The 15,654-nt window shown below is 52.2% G+C and overlaps 1 protein-coding gene across 6 annotated transcripts in view; it reads left to right on the plus strand.

Annotated features, from left to right (window-relative positions):
- Dpp6 (dipeptidyl peptidase like 6) overlaps nucleotides 1-15,654 on the plus strand; it is an 860,191-nt gene that overhangs the window by 516,044 nt on the left and 328,493 nt on the right. For all 6 annotated transcript variants that reach the window (XM_078040897.1, XM_078040899.1, XM_078040896.1 and 3 more), the window contains exon 2: nucleotides 6,499-6,613. In XM_078040897.1, coding sequence (XP_077897023.1) covers nucleotides 6,499-6,613 — 115 coding nt within the window. The remainder of the gene's footprint in view (nucleotides 1-6,498; nucleotides 6,614-15,654) is intronic.

The raw sequence follows: 15,654 nt of genomic DNA on the forward strand, positions 1-15,654 counted from the left end.
CATACCGTGCACACCCAGTCCCAGAACCTGAGATTATGTGAGGTGACAGGTGCGGCCACAGGTTGCAGGTGCAGGTGAGGTGCTAAGGGTGCTGATGAGCTGATGCCGTGGCTAGTCATTCCTCTGCTCCCTTTGCCCTTCTGTTGACCAGCAGCTTTTTACCATGGACCTACCTAGCGACACTCGGGCTAGGCCAGCTGTCAGCCAAAAATAAGGCCAATTTCTCTGCATAATCTACTGCCTAAAGCAGCAAATGCCTGGGGAACAGCATGTCTCCTGTCATTCTGTCACGTCATTGGGGCACCAGCCCTCCCCTCTGCTTGGACGGCCCCTCCAGTCCCAGAGGTGTGGGCGTCCCACTGGGCTGGTGGACAGACCGGCAGATTCTTGAGGGTCTGGAAGGTGTTGCTAAGTTCCACTTGGGGTCCCTTGGAAAGGTAGCTACATATTGCTGCAGTAGCCAGTCTGTCCAAAGAAAATCACACACTGAATTATAAGTTAGTTTCTTCAGAACTACAAACCAAGTGCAGACTTCGTCACCTTCTGCCACATCCTGGGTGAGCCTGGGGCTGGCAGATGCCGGGTGGTGGGCCTCTTTCCTTGCAGTGTATCCAGCTTCTGACTCCCAAGTTTCCAAAATCAACTCAAACCCGTTTGAGTACAGCAGGCAGAGAGTGTCTCGGGACGCGGCCGCAGTGTGCCACGTCCCCAAGGGAAAGCCACGCAGCCCAGAAGGAAAGGCAGGCAGCAGCAGGGAGAGCCAGAGCGCCCTGCGCCCTTGCTCCTCGCCCCCTTCCCCGCTGCGCCTTGGTCCCCTCCTTCCTCTCACGCGCTCAACCTGGGGTTTTTGAGTGTGGAGCGTGAACTTGTTCCCAGAAACGCCCAGTAGAGAGAGCTGCCCCGTGGCCTGTGGTTCAGGGCGTGAGAGGCGGCTGTTGCCCACAGAGGCTGACGGGCAGTGGGGAAGGTGTGCTGCTCCGTGTCTGTTTCACCCCTCTCCTGGACAGCAGGATTTTGGAGCGTCTCCCAGGCATGGTGTGTTGTGAGCTGGGTCTCAGTGCTGTGGCACTGGGGGATTTCAGGAACAACCTCCTACCTTACAAACTATCAAAAGAGATCCAAGGGGGACGAGGCTCTGCAGCTCAGAGTAGTTATCATCTGGAATGAATTTCATAAGAGTCTCTCAGACCATCAGCAGTGGATCCTAAAATAATTTGAACCCTGCTGTTGGAATTTGGGAGTAAAAATAATTAAGAAGAGATTTTAGCGGGTCTTGGAGTCAGGGATTTGCCTGGTTTTGTTTTTTCTGGAATGAGTGACAGAGCAGGAGCTCGTTCTCTGAACAGAGTCTGGCTAGGCTGCAGGTGGAGAGTTGGCAGCAGCCTCGACAGAAGTGCTGGAAACGGTTTCAAAGGGTTCTGCCCTCGGGCACCAATGTAGAGCCAGGCACCTCCAACTGTCAACTTTAGAAGTGTCCAAACTTACAAGAGAGAAGGAGAGTAGAGCCCAGAGGAATCCATAGGCCTGAACAGAATGGGTGGGGGAGAGCAGGGGGAACCTGCTTGGTGGGCTTCACTACAGACAGGGAGGAGGAAGAGCAAGGGGGTCAGGGCAGAGGCACCCCGGAGACACAGTGCAGCTCAGGAGGCTGAGGCAGGAGGATCACAAGTTCAAATCCAGCCTCAGCAACTCAGCATGGCCTTAAGCAACTTGGCGAGACTCTGTCTCAGAAAATAAAAGGGGCTGTGAATGTGTCTCAGTGACAAAGTGCCCCTGGGTTCAATCCCTGCTACCAAAAAAATAGAAAAAGAAACAGTGTGACTGTCCCGGTCACAGGAGACTCTTGCAGCGTGGAGACTGTTCCAGATGAGCAGATGGGATGCACGACTGGACATGGAGTCAGCACCTGCCCCCTGCAGCTAGAGGGGCTCCTGCCTTCATGACCAGCTCCCCTTGCAAAGCCCAACCAGCTACGGACGTAGCACATCTGAATTTTAAGAAAAGCGTCAATTGCCCAACCTTGCGTCTGGCTGTCTCCGAGGAACAGCCTTTTCTCTTCTGGAAACTTGGTCAGCCTTCTAGTCTTGTCAAGTCACCTGACAGAGGTGGGGATCGCCTATAAAGATGGATGATTTCAAGAAAAAGACTCTAATGCACTTCCTCCTACCCCGGTGAGAGGGCCATCTGGTTGACCCTCTGCCTTTAGCTACGGGAAGTAAAATGTGAAATTGCCAGCTGTCCCCTCTGGGCGGGCAAGGCTGGGCCATGCTGTCACTGCGGCCTGCTGTCCCCCGCCGCCCTCCCGTGTCCACAGCTCCCCTGCTGCCCCTTCCACCATGGAGCTGCATTATTCACTGTGAGACTGTCACTCTCACCCCTGCTGGGTGCTGCTCCTTCCGTCCCTGCAGCTGTGTGACACGGTCGTCTCACCACATGAGACGGACATGTCACGAATGTGCCCTCGGAGCATCTGAGGGCCCTGTGCTGCGGGGACGCAGGTGCAGAGTTGAGGCCTGATGACGTTGACAGCTTGGTGCGTTGGGCAGTGGGCGGAGGACAGTGGGCAGTCTGGACCCTTTGCCTTCCTTATGAGGGTGGGGATCTAGTGCCCTTTGGGTAGTTCCTGAGTTTTAGGTCAAGGACTGCTGCACGGTATCTTGTGATCGTGTCGGTAAACGGTAAAGCGCTCTCCGCGGCCTCTGGGGTTTCTGAGTCACCACTGCTCTCAAGCTCGCTGGTGTCAAACCCTCACGACGGCCCCCCTCTGGGGCCTCCCCGCCCCACCCTTGGCCCCTGCAGCCTTCATTTTCTCACTTTTAAGATCATCTGTCTCTACCTGACAGTCTTCAGTGGAATCAGCTCTTCTCATCTCAGAGATGACATGATAAAGGGAAGTTCAGGACAGAGGGGACGCTGGGGCCAAGAGAGCTGGGTCACACGGGACAGTCCCCGGGCCCGTGCCAGCCGTAAACGCCTGGGCTCCGCGGGCTGGGGCCGTGGAGGAGAGAGCCTCTTGGTCAGCACACGGGACGCTGTGGTCTGCTTCATTCCGTGACCCTGTGCTTCTTCCTCTTCACATGCACAACCGCAACCACAGCATCTAGCTGCAGTCGCAAATTATAAGACAGCAGCGTTCTCTAAAGATGATTTTTTCCTTTAGAACAAACAACGTAGGGAAATGCCTGGTTTGTTGTTAGTGCCTTGTTCGTTTCCTTTCTGCCTGAGTTAAAGGGGACGGGTTTCACTGGGCGTGTCCGTCTGCACTGTGGTTTTAAGATCCTGGCTGCTGAGGCAGTCAATGCACCTGGGCTTGTGTTTACCCTTGGTTGTCTGCATCCATCAGTTGCTTTTCCTCCAGACACTCCAGCCAGGAGCTGCCTCTGGTGGAGACCTTCGCCCGTTCCTTCATCAGTGCAGCACACGGTCCCCGTGTACCACGGTGCCAAGCTTCACCGCATTGGGACCTTGGACACTGGTGCTGCGGCCTGTTTGGAGCGGCACTGTCGGTTCACTGTAATGTAATGTGCTGGACCCAGCTGCTCTACCACACACCGCTAACCCGGGGACGTGTCTCGGTCACTGTCTCCTCGTGGGCCCCAGCTGACCTCCTGGGTCTGGTACAGCAGCGCCCTGCTCCTCTTAGAGATGGGAGCCAGGCTCCCATGATGCTGGGTGCAGACCTCCACACAGAGGTGACCAGAGGCCTGCACACAGCCCTCAGGCCTGCCCAGCTGGCCCTGGACACTTGCTGTCCTCCAACTGAAGCACGGGTCATCTTGGGGACTGGGCGCCTGCCACGCTCTCCACCTGGGTTGTCTGTTCTCTGTTGTCAGCCCTGTGTGTGTCCTTCAGTGCTGCTCCCGGCCCGCTTCATCAGGAGCAATTCCTGACCTTCCAGGACCCTCCTCCTGCTTCTCCCAACGGATTTATCTGTTTGTTGTTTATCTTCCCAAGAAAGTCGTGTGACTCGGGTTGATAACAGTGTCATTATCTGTTTTATTCACTTATGTATCAAAGGTTCACAGACAGGGCCTGGGAGAGCAAGCCCTAGACAGATGTGTAACGGACAGTTGACTGGACAGATGAATGATGGAGGTGGATACGCAAATGTGGATGGACGGGTGGGTGGACGGGAGGGTGGATGCAAGATTCGTTCTTCTTTGCACAACTGGTGAAGCATAAATATGCTTTTCAATTTTTCTGGACCTCCAATGCATATGTGGTGCCAAAAGAAGAGGAGATGTGCCGTGGACTCCTTTCCACCCCTGTACAGGCCGAGAAGTGACTCGCGTAACTCCCCTGAAAACCACGCCACCAGAACTGGGTGTGCCGGGGAACGATTTATCAACTCATTTTGTCCCTCATGGGAAGGAGGGTAAGCTCTACTCACCTTTTGGGGAGTTCAGCTCTATAAATTAAGACGAGGACGGAATTTTGAGGGACAAATTAGATGTTCAGAAAAGTGTTAACCCGAACTCTAACTGCAACAGCACACTGTGTTCTGGTCACACCCGTGTAGAAATTGAATGTGCACATAGACCCCGGGGTAGAGAGAGCATGGAGAAGCTGGAGGCTGTCCACCACCTTTTCTCTCCATTGTTATCGGCACAGAGTCGTTTGTATGGTAAAGAAAATGACCTGCACTCTGAAAGTAAAATTTGCCCAATGAAAGAGGAATTTAGTGAGAATGTCTTCATCCCCGTGGGTAAGATAGCCTACTAAAAAAATGCAGGAAAACTGCCTGCAAGAGCATCTAGTGCATCTGTGCCCAGGAGCCCAGCAGCGCAGGGACCCAGCACCCCTCGGTGTATCTTGCTGAAAGGCTCTTGGTGCAGAACCTCTTCCTGGCCCACTGAGAGGCAGGAAGCAGGCTCTCTGTCCTCGTTCGGGAAGCCTCTGACTCTTACCCTTCCACCACCAGTACCGACTTCCGAGGTGTGTGTCTGTCTCCGCCCTCGAGTGTCTGCAGGACTCAGCCCTGGGAGCCTGTTGAGCTCAGCCCCTGCACTTCGCCCTGCAGGACTGCCCTCCAGGATCCTGGGAGAGCTCCGTCCACCCTGTCTGGTTCCTCCGGAAGCCGACCCTCCTGTTGTTAGGTGGTGTTAATGTTCTGATGTTCTCTTCTGCCTCTGAGAACTTTCCTTTCGGGTCTTCCTCTGCCTTCCCTTCGGAGGCTACACAGAATAGTCTTCCTCCTCTTTGTCTTCAGTAGTGCGTGTCTTGGGTTTCCGTGGGCCTTCAGTGCACGGTGACCTCTAGTCTTAGTGTTCGAGACTGAACCCTTCCTTCAGTCTCTCTTCATGTGACGTGTTCTGCAAATATCATTGTCTCCTGTCGTCTTTCCAGCCCCACTCTGTGTCTTATCGCCTGTGACAGTTCCAACATGGACCTGTGTATCATATTATGGGGGTGTCTGGGCAGAAGAGTGAGGATTACCTTTATTTTGACTGGTGTGGTTTAAGATATTCCGATGAGCTTCCAGTCACAAATGAAGATGTATTTAAGCATGGCATCGCCTACTCTTGGAGGCTGTCTCCATCCCACTGCCTCTTGGCTTGGTTATTGTGAGTTGTAATTATGGATACGATCAGGGAAGTACTCTCAGATCTAAACAAGGCACAAGTGCCATTTGCAATGTGATTCTTTGTCCTGACGTTCCTGTATAATTTGCTCTTTTACAATTAATTATTAATATGTAACTATCACGCTCTTATTATTGATTACCAATACAGTTAATATGGTTATTAATTCCTAATGATGCTCCCCTGCCTCTCAGGACTGCTATTTGGAGCTCTGAATTCATGGCCACTCACACTGAGGGTGAAGCCAGCTCTGATCCTGATGGAGGTCCGAGTTCTGCTCACCCTTTGGTGCCTTTGGCCACGTCTCAGATTCCTCCTCCCCTGCCCTCAGTCCCTGCTGCAGTGCTCATGTGGGTCCCCGGGGAGGACTGCAGACTGGAGAGGGGACAGGTGGGCCACCAGGGAGTCAAGTCCAGGGGATCTGAGGCCTGTGTGAGGTGACAGAAGAAAAGGCTGACAGTAATGAGAAATGGGCAGATGTTGATGAAAATCAGCATTGAGTATGTGTCAGCTAAATATTTAAGGTTCACAGAAGTTCATGGCGCAGATGGGAAGAAAGGGGAAGAGCAGAGAAGGCTTGGAGCTGGAAAGCTGCGTCCCAGGGTTGAGTCGGACTTGGAGGTGGACCGGCTGGTGGTAGTGCACCTACCTGCAGTCCTTAGCTGGAGCAGCAGCGGGGGGCTTCACAGCAGCTTGGCCTGGATCACACCAGATTCTTGTTGAGACCAAGTGTCGCCCTGGCGAGAGGAGGGACAGCCCTGGTCTCTTCTGCCACCGCAGACAGAGAGGCCAGCCCAGAGCTGGAGCGGCCCGCGGGCGGGAAGCTGCGTCCTGCGGTGGCCTCTGGTTTTGGGCTTCGGGGAGAGGCACTTCCCATTCTTCTCGCTGAATCCTTCTCCTTCTGCGGTTGTTTCAGGAGCTGGTGGGGAGCAACCCTCCTCAGAGGAACTGGAAAGGCATCGCCATCGCTCTGCTGGTCATTCTGGTCATCTGCTCCCTGATCGTCACCTCGGTCATCCTGCTGACACCAGGTACCTGAACTCCCCTCAGCACAGGTCACTGGCCGGGGCCGGGAGCGAGGCTTTACCCTGCGGTGCTCCCTATGCGACGACCCATCCTGTCGCGTAGAGTCCCCCAGATTCTGACTGTGCCGAGAGATACTACGGTACGGTGACAACGATCCGTGTTATATGCTTTTAATCTGTCTCCACAGTTGACTGGGTAGCGATGTGTGGCATAAATGTAAACGCACAATTGCGTATTCACTTTTGATGAACCTAAAGACAGTGGCACTAGAAATACGATGATTGTATGTGTGTCTCGTAATTCCTCCGTACTGTATCAAGGGTGAATTTTAAAAATCGCTGAAACAACATAGACTGAGTGTGAATTAAGGGCAAAGTACTTATTAGGTGCCACTGACGAGGTAAAAGCCCCAGTCAGAAATCTCTCTGGGAAAAGACACTGAAATTCACAGCACCTGTGTCCCCCATGCTCCACCCAGTGGTCCCAGCAGAGGCCCTGCAGGTGCTCGGGACAGAGGTCCCCAGGAGAAGCTTCATGGAGAAGGCAGGACAGGAGGTGGGCCTCATGGGGAGTCCAGAGCTAGTAACCAGAGGCGTGGCCGTCTCTAGAGTAGCCTTCATCTCTGAGATGACCACGCAGGAGCTGTCACAGGAAAACCCATGGTGACAGGTGAACGCGAGTCTGCTTTCTCCACTCTCAGCCATCATGGCTGCCTGTATGGAGCAAAAGGCGGAAGCCCCAGTCCTCCATAAACAGACCACACAGATGTCAGACTTCAAGATAGAAAAAGAAGTAGACTCTGCAGCGTGAGGAAGATTTTTGATGGATACAAAACACGTAGGCAAATAGGATGCATTCATATTGCCTATGATACAACCATCAGCCTTGAATTTAAATGAGGAAAGATGATCGGCATGCTGGCACCAGACTAGATCACCAGATCACAAGCAAGGGTCACCAGTGACCAGTGTCCTTAGGAGGACAGATAGGAAAATCCTTGCCAAAATAGCAGTGGACAGAACCCAGCAACCCAGAGGAAAGGTTATGCACCACCACCAAATGGGATCCATCCCAGGAAAGGAAATTTGGGTCAGCACGTGAAAATCAGTCAATGTAAATAATCCCGTAGGACAGAATAGAGGACAGAACAGACGCGGTCATCTCCACAGACATGGGAGGAACATGTGGCGAAGCCCTTTCATGATGAGACGCTCAACAGTGAGGAAAGAAGCAGTCTCACCCTGAAAACCACATCTGTGGACCCAGGGGGTCCTGAAGGGTCATAAATCTGAAATGGGTGCCCCTAGGCCAGGAACCAGACAGCAGTGTTCCCTGCCTGACCCATTTCCCGTTCCACCGCAGCTTCCACCCAGGGCAGTCAGGGGAGAGGGCAGAAGACAGGCACCCAGACAGGAAAGAGAGGTGCAGAACCCCATTCATAGAAGACCTGGACTGTACCTAGGAAAACTGAGGAATCCACCAATCGTCATGCTCCTTGTAAATAGTAAATGAGTCCAGCAGGATGGACGCAGAAGACCAGTGCACCAAATCACTGTAGCTCTGTGCACTCACAATGGCAGTCCACAAGGAAATCTCAAACACATTCCACTTGTAATAGTTTCAAAAAGAACAAGAAGAGGAATGGTCTGTTCATTTGTTAGGAATGAGACTTGTATAGAGAAAACACCCAAACTGGGAAAAACTGAGAACCCGAGGAGGTCAAGGGGAGGCTGAGGGTCGGGGAGGCTGAGGGTCGGGGAGGCAGGAGTGAAGCTGACCAAGTTGTCCTCTGTCCACATGTGGATACTCAGAGTGAACTTCACCTGTACACTTACCTGTGAATCAGTAATTTAAAAATTAAATAAATAGAAGAAAAACCAGTACAGTAATGGGAAGAGGGGAGGGAAAGAGTAAGTACTGAATTGGAGCAAATTATATTCCATGCTTCTATGGTTGTGCGAAGACGAACCCCAATATTATGTATAACTACAATGTACTAATAAAAATACATTAAAGGAATTGAACAAAAAACTTGAGTAAATGGAGGGCATCCCTTGTAAATGGATTGAAAAGATATAACATTGTTAATAGGGCCATATTCCCTAAATTGATCTGCAGGCTCATTTCAATCCCAACTGCCTTTATTAAAGAAATCGCTAATTGATTATAAGAGTCTTACAAAAATGCATGGGAATCAGAATAATCAAAAAAAGTTTTAAAAGAATAATTAGAAGACTTGATCTCCTGATTTTAAAACTTACTATAAAATTACAGTGATTAATAAATGTGTCATGCCAGCATCTGAACAGATATATAGACCCTGGACTAGAATTGAGAATTCTTAAATAGTTCCACACATCCACAGTCGGCTGCTTTTTGGTAAAGGTTCTAAGGCCATGCAAGGGGACAGAATAGTATTCCACAAATTGTGCTGACACAACCGAATTTTCACACACAAAAGAGTAAAGTTGAACACTAACCTCATACCATGCGGATCTGATACCTAAATATAAAAGCTAAAAATCTATAAATTTCTAAAGGTAAAACATAGCAATAAGTATCTGTGACCTTATACTAGGCAATAATTTCTGATTGTACCCAAAGTGCAAGCAACCAAAGAACAAATAGATAAATTAGATTTTATCATACTGAGCTTTTAGTGTGTCAAAGGACATCATCAAGCAAGTGGAAAAAACCCTCACAGAATGTGACAAAATATTTACAACCAGCAAAAGTTGTATCTGGAACAAATAAAGAAATCATAACTTAAAACAGAAATGCAATTATATAATCCAACTTAAATTCAGGAAAAGTGTTGATAAGTTATGAAAGAAAGGCAAGTGGCCAATGAGTACTTGAGAAGATTCTCAGCGCCATTGGACATTGGGGAAATGACCATCAAGCCACAGTGGAATATCACCTCGCCAACGTGGATATAAAGACAAAAAGCAAAGAACAAAGAGGAAAATAATAAGAGTTGACGAGGATATGGAGAAACTGGGACCTTTGTACATTACTGGTGGGAATAGAGATTGTGGGAAATAGTTTGGAATTAAACTACCATATCATGCAGTGTTTCTGCTTCTAGATAAATACCAAGAAAATCAGAAATGTATTCATACAGAAGCTTGTGTGTGAGGCTCCTAACAGCGTGATTCATGGTTGTCATAAGGTGGAAACAACCCAAATGTCCATCACCTGGCAGATGAACAAGCAGGCGTGGCCCGTTGTACACCGGACCCTCCCTCAGCCTGGAGAAGAACAGAGGGCCGCACGCTGGGCTTGGAAAACCTTGCCACATTAGGCTAAGTGAAAGACTGCCGGTCCCAAAGGCCCCACGGTGGATGATTTCAGCCCCGCCAAATGCACACAGAAACAGGGAAGAAGGGCAGCTTCCAGGGCCTGGGGAAAAGTGCCGTGGAACATGAAATGTCCTTTCTAGGTGATGAAATATGGTGGAACTCCATAGTGGTCATGGACGCACATTTGCTGGTATTTAAACAAAAAGGAGTTGCACATGGTAAAAGGGCAAAATATGTGATATGTAAATTTTTTCTCAATCAAGCTTTTAGTTTAAAAAATGATGGGAAAGTTGTAAAAAAAAAAAAAAAAAGAAAGAAAGAGGAGCAATCTGGGCATTTATATATGAAAGAAGTGTCATAAAAACCTGCCTAACCCCGAGAGGTTCCAGCAGCAGTTCTGCAGACCTGAGCATCATGTCGTCCTTTGCGAGTGAGCCCACGAGTACGCCAGAGACATCTGGGACGTGGGGACTTGGGGCGCCACACCATGAACAGGAGAAAATGGGCTCAGTGGTTGGGATCTAAATGGGAGGAATCGGGGAGGATTCCTCTCACAGATACCTGTTGGGGTTTGTGGTTGTGCTGCTGCTGATAGAACCCGGCAGGGGACTTTGACAACTGCATATTTAAATCACTGTGAAGGAGATCCAGCTCCCTGGACCTGGGGACACGTTGCTCCCTTTGCTCTGCACAGAGTCATGTCCTACACTAACTGGAGTGGTTCAGGATGTGTCACTCCCTTTGGGACGAAGCACACAGGGGTGTATGTCACGTGCAGTTTCTACCGCCCTCCCAGAGAGCCCACACATGTCCATGTCACTGGCTGTCGGGAGCTCACGCCAGTGTCACTCAGAAGTGGGGGAGCTCCTGCACAGATGGTCTGTAGTGACAGGGAGGTGACTAGAGTAACACAGGGCCCAAGAAGCCGCTCCAGGACCCTCCCTGAGCCCAGGTGCTTCTCCGCTGTGCAGGGAGTGGGCAGCTCCCGCCCTCTCTGTGCAGCAGGGCAGCCCCGGCAGCATCTCCCCTGTCGTAAATAGAGAATAAAGTCATCGTGGGCCGCTCTCTCTTTGCATGCTGACACCAGTGGTCAGGGACAGTGAGGAGCTAGAGGCCAGCACCAGGCTGGGGCTCAGGTGGATCTCCGTATCCCAGCAGGCTTTGAAGGGGGGTTTCCTTTATTTTTCTGTTACGCCCACTGCGGAGGCCTGTTTACCCCTTTGGTTCCGCGGCGTCCACGGTGGTCCTCACTGCTGCAGGCCGAGTTGTCCAGGAGCGCATGCCCGGGCTCAGGGAGAGCAGCGGCTGGTGTTCCTTGGCCTCCTCCCGTCACAGACTATGCCTGTCCACTCTCCTGCAGTGCTGGTGGATTTTGGCGTTCAAAACTGTGGCTGGCAGAGAAGGTCTCAGATCCTTTGACCTGCCACCAGCCCCAGGGGGGTTCTCAAACTCCCCGTATTCAGAGCACCCTCGGGTAGCCACCAGTACGACCTGTCAGTCCAAGGTCAGTGGCCCCCTGTGGGGGCTGAGGACGCACACCAAGTCCTGGGAGAAATGTGGAAATGCTGAGTGTTCTCCTGAAGCTTAGATCAGGAGACCACAGCGTGGTGGGCAGGAGGAAAACACGGAAGGCTGGACAGAAACCTGTAAGGACGCTCACAGCCCGGGGCAGTGGGGCGGGTGGCTGAGAGACCCGGAGGACGCCAGAGAGGGGACAGGAGATGCAGGGTTTATTGAAAAATGTTTGTGGGGAAGGTCCAGTGGTGACGGCCTGGACAGACGCTTTGCCAGAAAGCCCAGGGGCATCGGCAGGACAGGTGTGCTTCTGCCACATGCCGTCCTGCCGTGCTCCAGTGCCTGACCAGAAGGTAGCGCCTCCTGTCCCTGGTGACACTGCCCGGGGGCAGCCACCTGGGCCAGCACTCTTCTCCATGGGGCTCTGACCCATGCCATCTACCACAGGGAGGGGGTGGATAAGTCACTCTACAAAGGCAGCGGCGCCACCCGGCATCTTTCTAAGATAGCACTGCCCTGCTCCAAGCACTGGTGACAGAAAGCCAGTGTCCATCAGGATAATGTGCGTCTGGGCATTCTGGATGGGACTTCTCTCATTACTTCTTACCTTGTCAAGAAAGGTGTGGGGGGGATAGAAGGGGGCATTCTGGGACATGTGCTTGACTGTCCCTTTTCCTTTAAGGAGGACACCCCTAATGAATTGGGCAGATAACTGGAACGTTGACCTGCTGACCAGGACATGACCAAGGGCAGGGGCAGCGTCCACCTGAGGAAGCGGTGTGTTCAGTCTCCACATGGGGCGAGTCCCAGGAAGAGCAGCGGCACTTTGGGGACTCTGCACACTGCCTTGGTGACGCCCACGGCCCCTGGCTCCCACCCCACACTGCCTCCATTTTGGCAGACTTAGAAATTGTCATACGCACTTAAAACAATTGTTTTTTTCCAAATACTCCAGTTCCCAGTCGTGAATTCTGGAAACTCAGGTCTCCCTCCCTGCTTTTCCTTGTCCATTCTGAACCCACTGGACTCAGCCTCTCTGTGGGGCTGTGCCAGCCCACGTGGGCCTCCTCTTAGCTCAGGGAGAAGGGCCTGGTGAGCGTGCAAGGCCCATGGGTCCCTCGGGTCTGGAAGGGTCTCGGGGCCATCCTGAGCATCCAGGCAGCTCGTTCTGTGTGCAGCCTAATTACCGCCCGTTATGCACAACTGATGTTTCAGAAATCAAATTAAAAGTGTTTAAGGCAATTTTACCTCCAAAGGGAGTCACCAGATGAGAATGTGTCCTTTTCAATTTTGTGATTCATTTCTCCCTTGCTGGTCTGTGCTCTTCTCTAAATTTCTCTTTGGAGTAATAGACTCCGAGTTTCCTTTTACACTTTCTGATATTAACTGTGAGGCTGTGATGCGTCATAGACACAGGTGGCTTGGGGGCAGCTACGATTCTTGCATTCAGATGACGAGGACCGTGCTATTCTGCACTGGCACAGTCTCTATAATGGAGTCTAAGAACCTGCAGGGTGTCGTGGCTTTATAACCTCCCTGGCATTTAATGTTTGGGGATTCCTGGACCAAGGTGGCAGCAGTGTGGTGGCACACTAGACCACGGCCAGCCACAGCCAGGAGGTATGCACAGGGAGAACTGTGGACCCTGGGAAGTCATACTGACGGAAGAGGTTAGGGTCAGGCCAAGGACAGCTGATCCGAATAGGAAATGTGGCAGGTAGTCTTTGGGTGGGAACGTACAGATTGCTTTTGTGGAATTAAAATGGCATTGCTGTTTGAGGTGGGTGTAACGTCTGACCACACTGCTCAACCTCAGCTTATCTTTTTAAAATTCTGGAAAACAATATCTTAAAGCATTTTATTAGTAATATACATAAAAGGACATACATTATATATGACATACAAATAGAACATTTGCTTGCCATGTATGTGGGTATTTGTGAGTATTCTCTCTCTCCGTGCACAGGGAGAGGGGTGGGATGCAGCCAGAATGCAGCCAGCAGCCCAGACGGCCCCTCGTGCCTCCCTCATGAGGGGTCCCTTCCCGGGGAACCTCATGTCTGATGTCTTGGAATCGTTTCTCAAGTTTTAGACTTTTTTACATTTGCATCCTAAACTTAATCATAGAAGGTGCATGCTTTGTGCCTGGTCCTTTGACCACTGTGTGAGTGAGAGTCATTGACAGGTGCCCAGCTTCTGCCTGGAATCGGGTTATCTCATCCTACAGCCCCACACGCTGCCCATGGAAACCGCCAACCGGTCAGTGGTGGAAGAGCCTTGTGTGCACTCCAACAAGTCACGTGCTCCCCATGACTGCCCGAGTCCTGGAGAACCAGGCGCTTGCCCCGCACCTTCTAGGCCCTTCTCCCTCTTCTCCCTGAACACCCCCACCCCCACCATCCAATCCTGTCGCATTTCCTCCGTCCCCAACACCTGGCCCAGGCGTCTCATCAGAGGAAGCCCAGGTGACTTGCGTGGGCCCCTGGTGCTGGGCATTAGCACAGGGACAGCTCCTTGGTGCTGTCACACCCATCTGCCGGCAGAGTGATAGGTGGGTTTGTCGGCTCTCCTCATGGGACAGAGGTCTGCTCTGCTGCGGCGGCTGCTGTGGCTAATGCCGTTTCTGCCCAGGGTTCCTCGTTAGTGCTAATGGAGACTGAGGGCTGTGAGCGGGTACTGCAGGTGTCAGTCAGCTCTTCCCCTCTGTGACAAGCACCTGAGAAAAACAGCTCAGATCTGCTTTGGCTTGTAGCTTCAGAGGTTCAGGCCCTGGCTGACGGCTCCCTTGCTCTGGGCCTGACGTGGGGCGGAGCACCGTGGTGGAAGGGGGTGTGGAAGAAATCTGCTCAGCTCCTGGAGCCAGGAAGCAGAGAGAGAAGGACCTGGAGACACTAACTGCCCCTCCAGGGCACGCCCCAGTGACCTAGTACTCCTACAGCTCCACCTTCCAGTCCTCTCTTTAGCTACCAGTGGATTATCCAGTGCCAAGGTCAGAGCCCCCATGATGCAAGCACTTCCCAAAGCCCCACCTCTGAACATGCTGCACTGGGGACTCCCTTCAACACGGGAGTCCTGGGGGGCTTCTTGTCCAGACCACAGCAGCAGGTGACAGTTGTGATAGTCCAGGGTACAAGAGAGACTGGTGAGAACAGGGGCATTTCTGGTGGGCTTCGTGGAAAATGAGCCATTAAAGGTGCTGAAAGGTCCACCCGAGGTAGAAGGAACTCCAAGAGGAAGGGCCACCCTGGGCCATCGTAAGTGGCCACTGAAGGAACACGCCTGGGCTGGAGGGTGAGGGAATCATGGGGAGGGTCAGGAGTCCAGGGGTGGGGAGGCCAGATTGGGAGAGTCTGGGATAGCAGGCTCTGGATTTCAGGCTGGTCTCTACTTGTTCCACGGTCTATGCCAAGTTCTGCATGAGAACCGTTTCCAGAATCTAATGAAAACATTATTTTATCCCTGGGGGAGAGAGAAAGGGCACCCGAGAGCAGACAAACACTGGCTGAGTTTCACAAAGTTCCCAGACTGATCAGCCCGGCCATGGGCCATCTTGGCATCTGCTTGAGCACTCAGGCAAGCCCAGATGACCTCAGTGGAGATGCATGTGTCTGCGAGTACCAGGCAGCTGCATACATTGTTAGGTCCTCGGTGTCTGCAGGGTGGCACAGAACAGGTCCCAGGGTGATGCCGTGGCTCAGGACACCCAGGCTAGGTTGTCTCTACCCTTCGCCGCTGCCCCTTGGCCCTGAGAGGCTGCAGCAGCCTCACTAGCACATGCTCATGTGGGCAGGAGCGGGGGACTTCTCTCTCCACCGTGGAGGAATCAGTTCCCCAGGAGAAGCCAGGAGGCAGCTTATTTGCGGTGGCACTGTTGCCTGGAGACGTGGCTGGAGGGTGCTGGGAAGGAGGCATCTCACAGGCCTCGTCCCCCACTGGGAAGAGGGCAGCCAGGAGATGGCTCTTGAGGGGCAGCCGGTGTCTGCCACAAAGAAGACCCTTGACTTACGGATTCCTCAGGATGCAGTCTGCATTCCGGGAACTTGGACAGCGAGATTGAATCATCTGACATTGAAACCATCTGGGAAGAGGGCATCGGACAGCGGCTGGTGGAGGGAAGACGAGTTCCCCCTGCAGCTGACCTTCCAGGGAGCTGCAGGCATCCGAGTACGGAGACGCGGGCCCCGAGAGCGTCTTCGCATCTCTCTTCTGACTTTCCATCATGAATTCCA

The sequence above is a fragment of the Ictidomys tridecemlineatus genome, chromosome 2 (genome assembly GCF_052094955.1).
Source record: "Ictidomys tridecemlineatus isolate mIctTri1 chromosome 2, mIctTri1.hap1, whole genome shotgun sequence".
In the NCBI taxonomy this organism is placed as follows: domain Eukaryota; kingdom Metazoa; phylum Chordata; class Mammalia; order Rodentia; family Sciuridae; genus Ictidomys; species Ictidomys tridecemlineatus.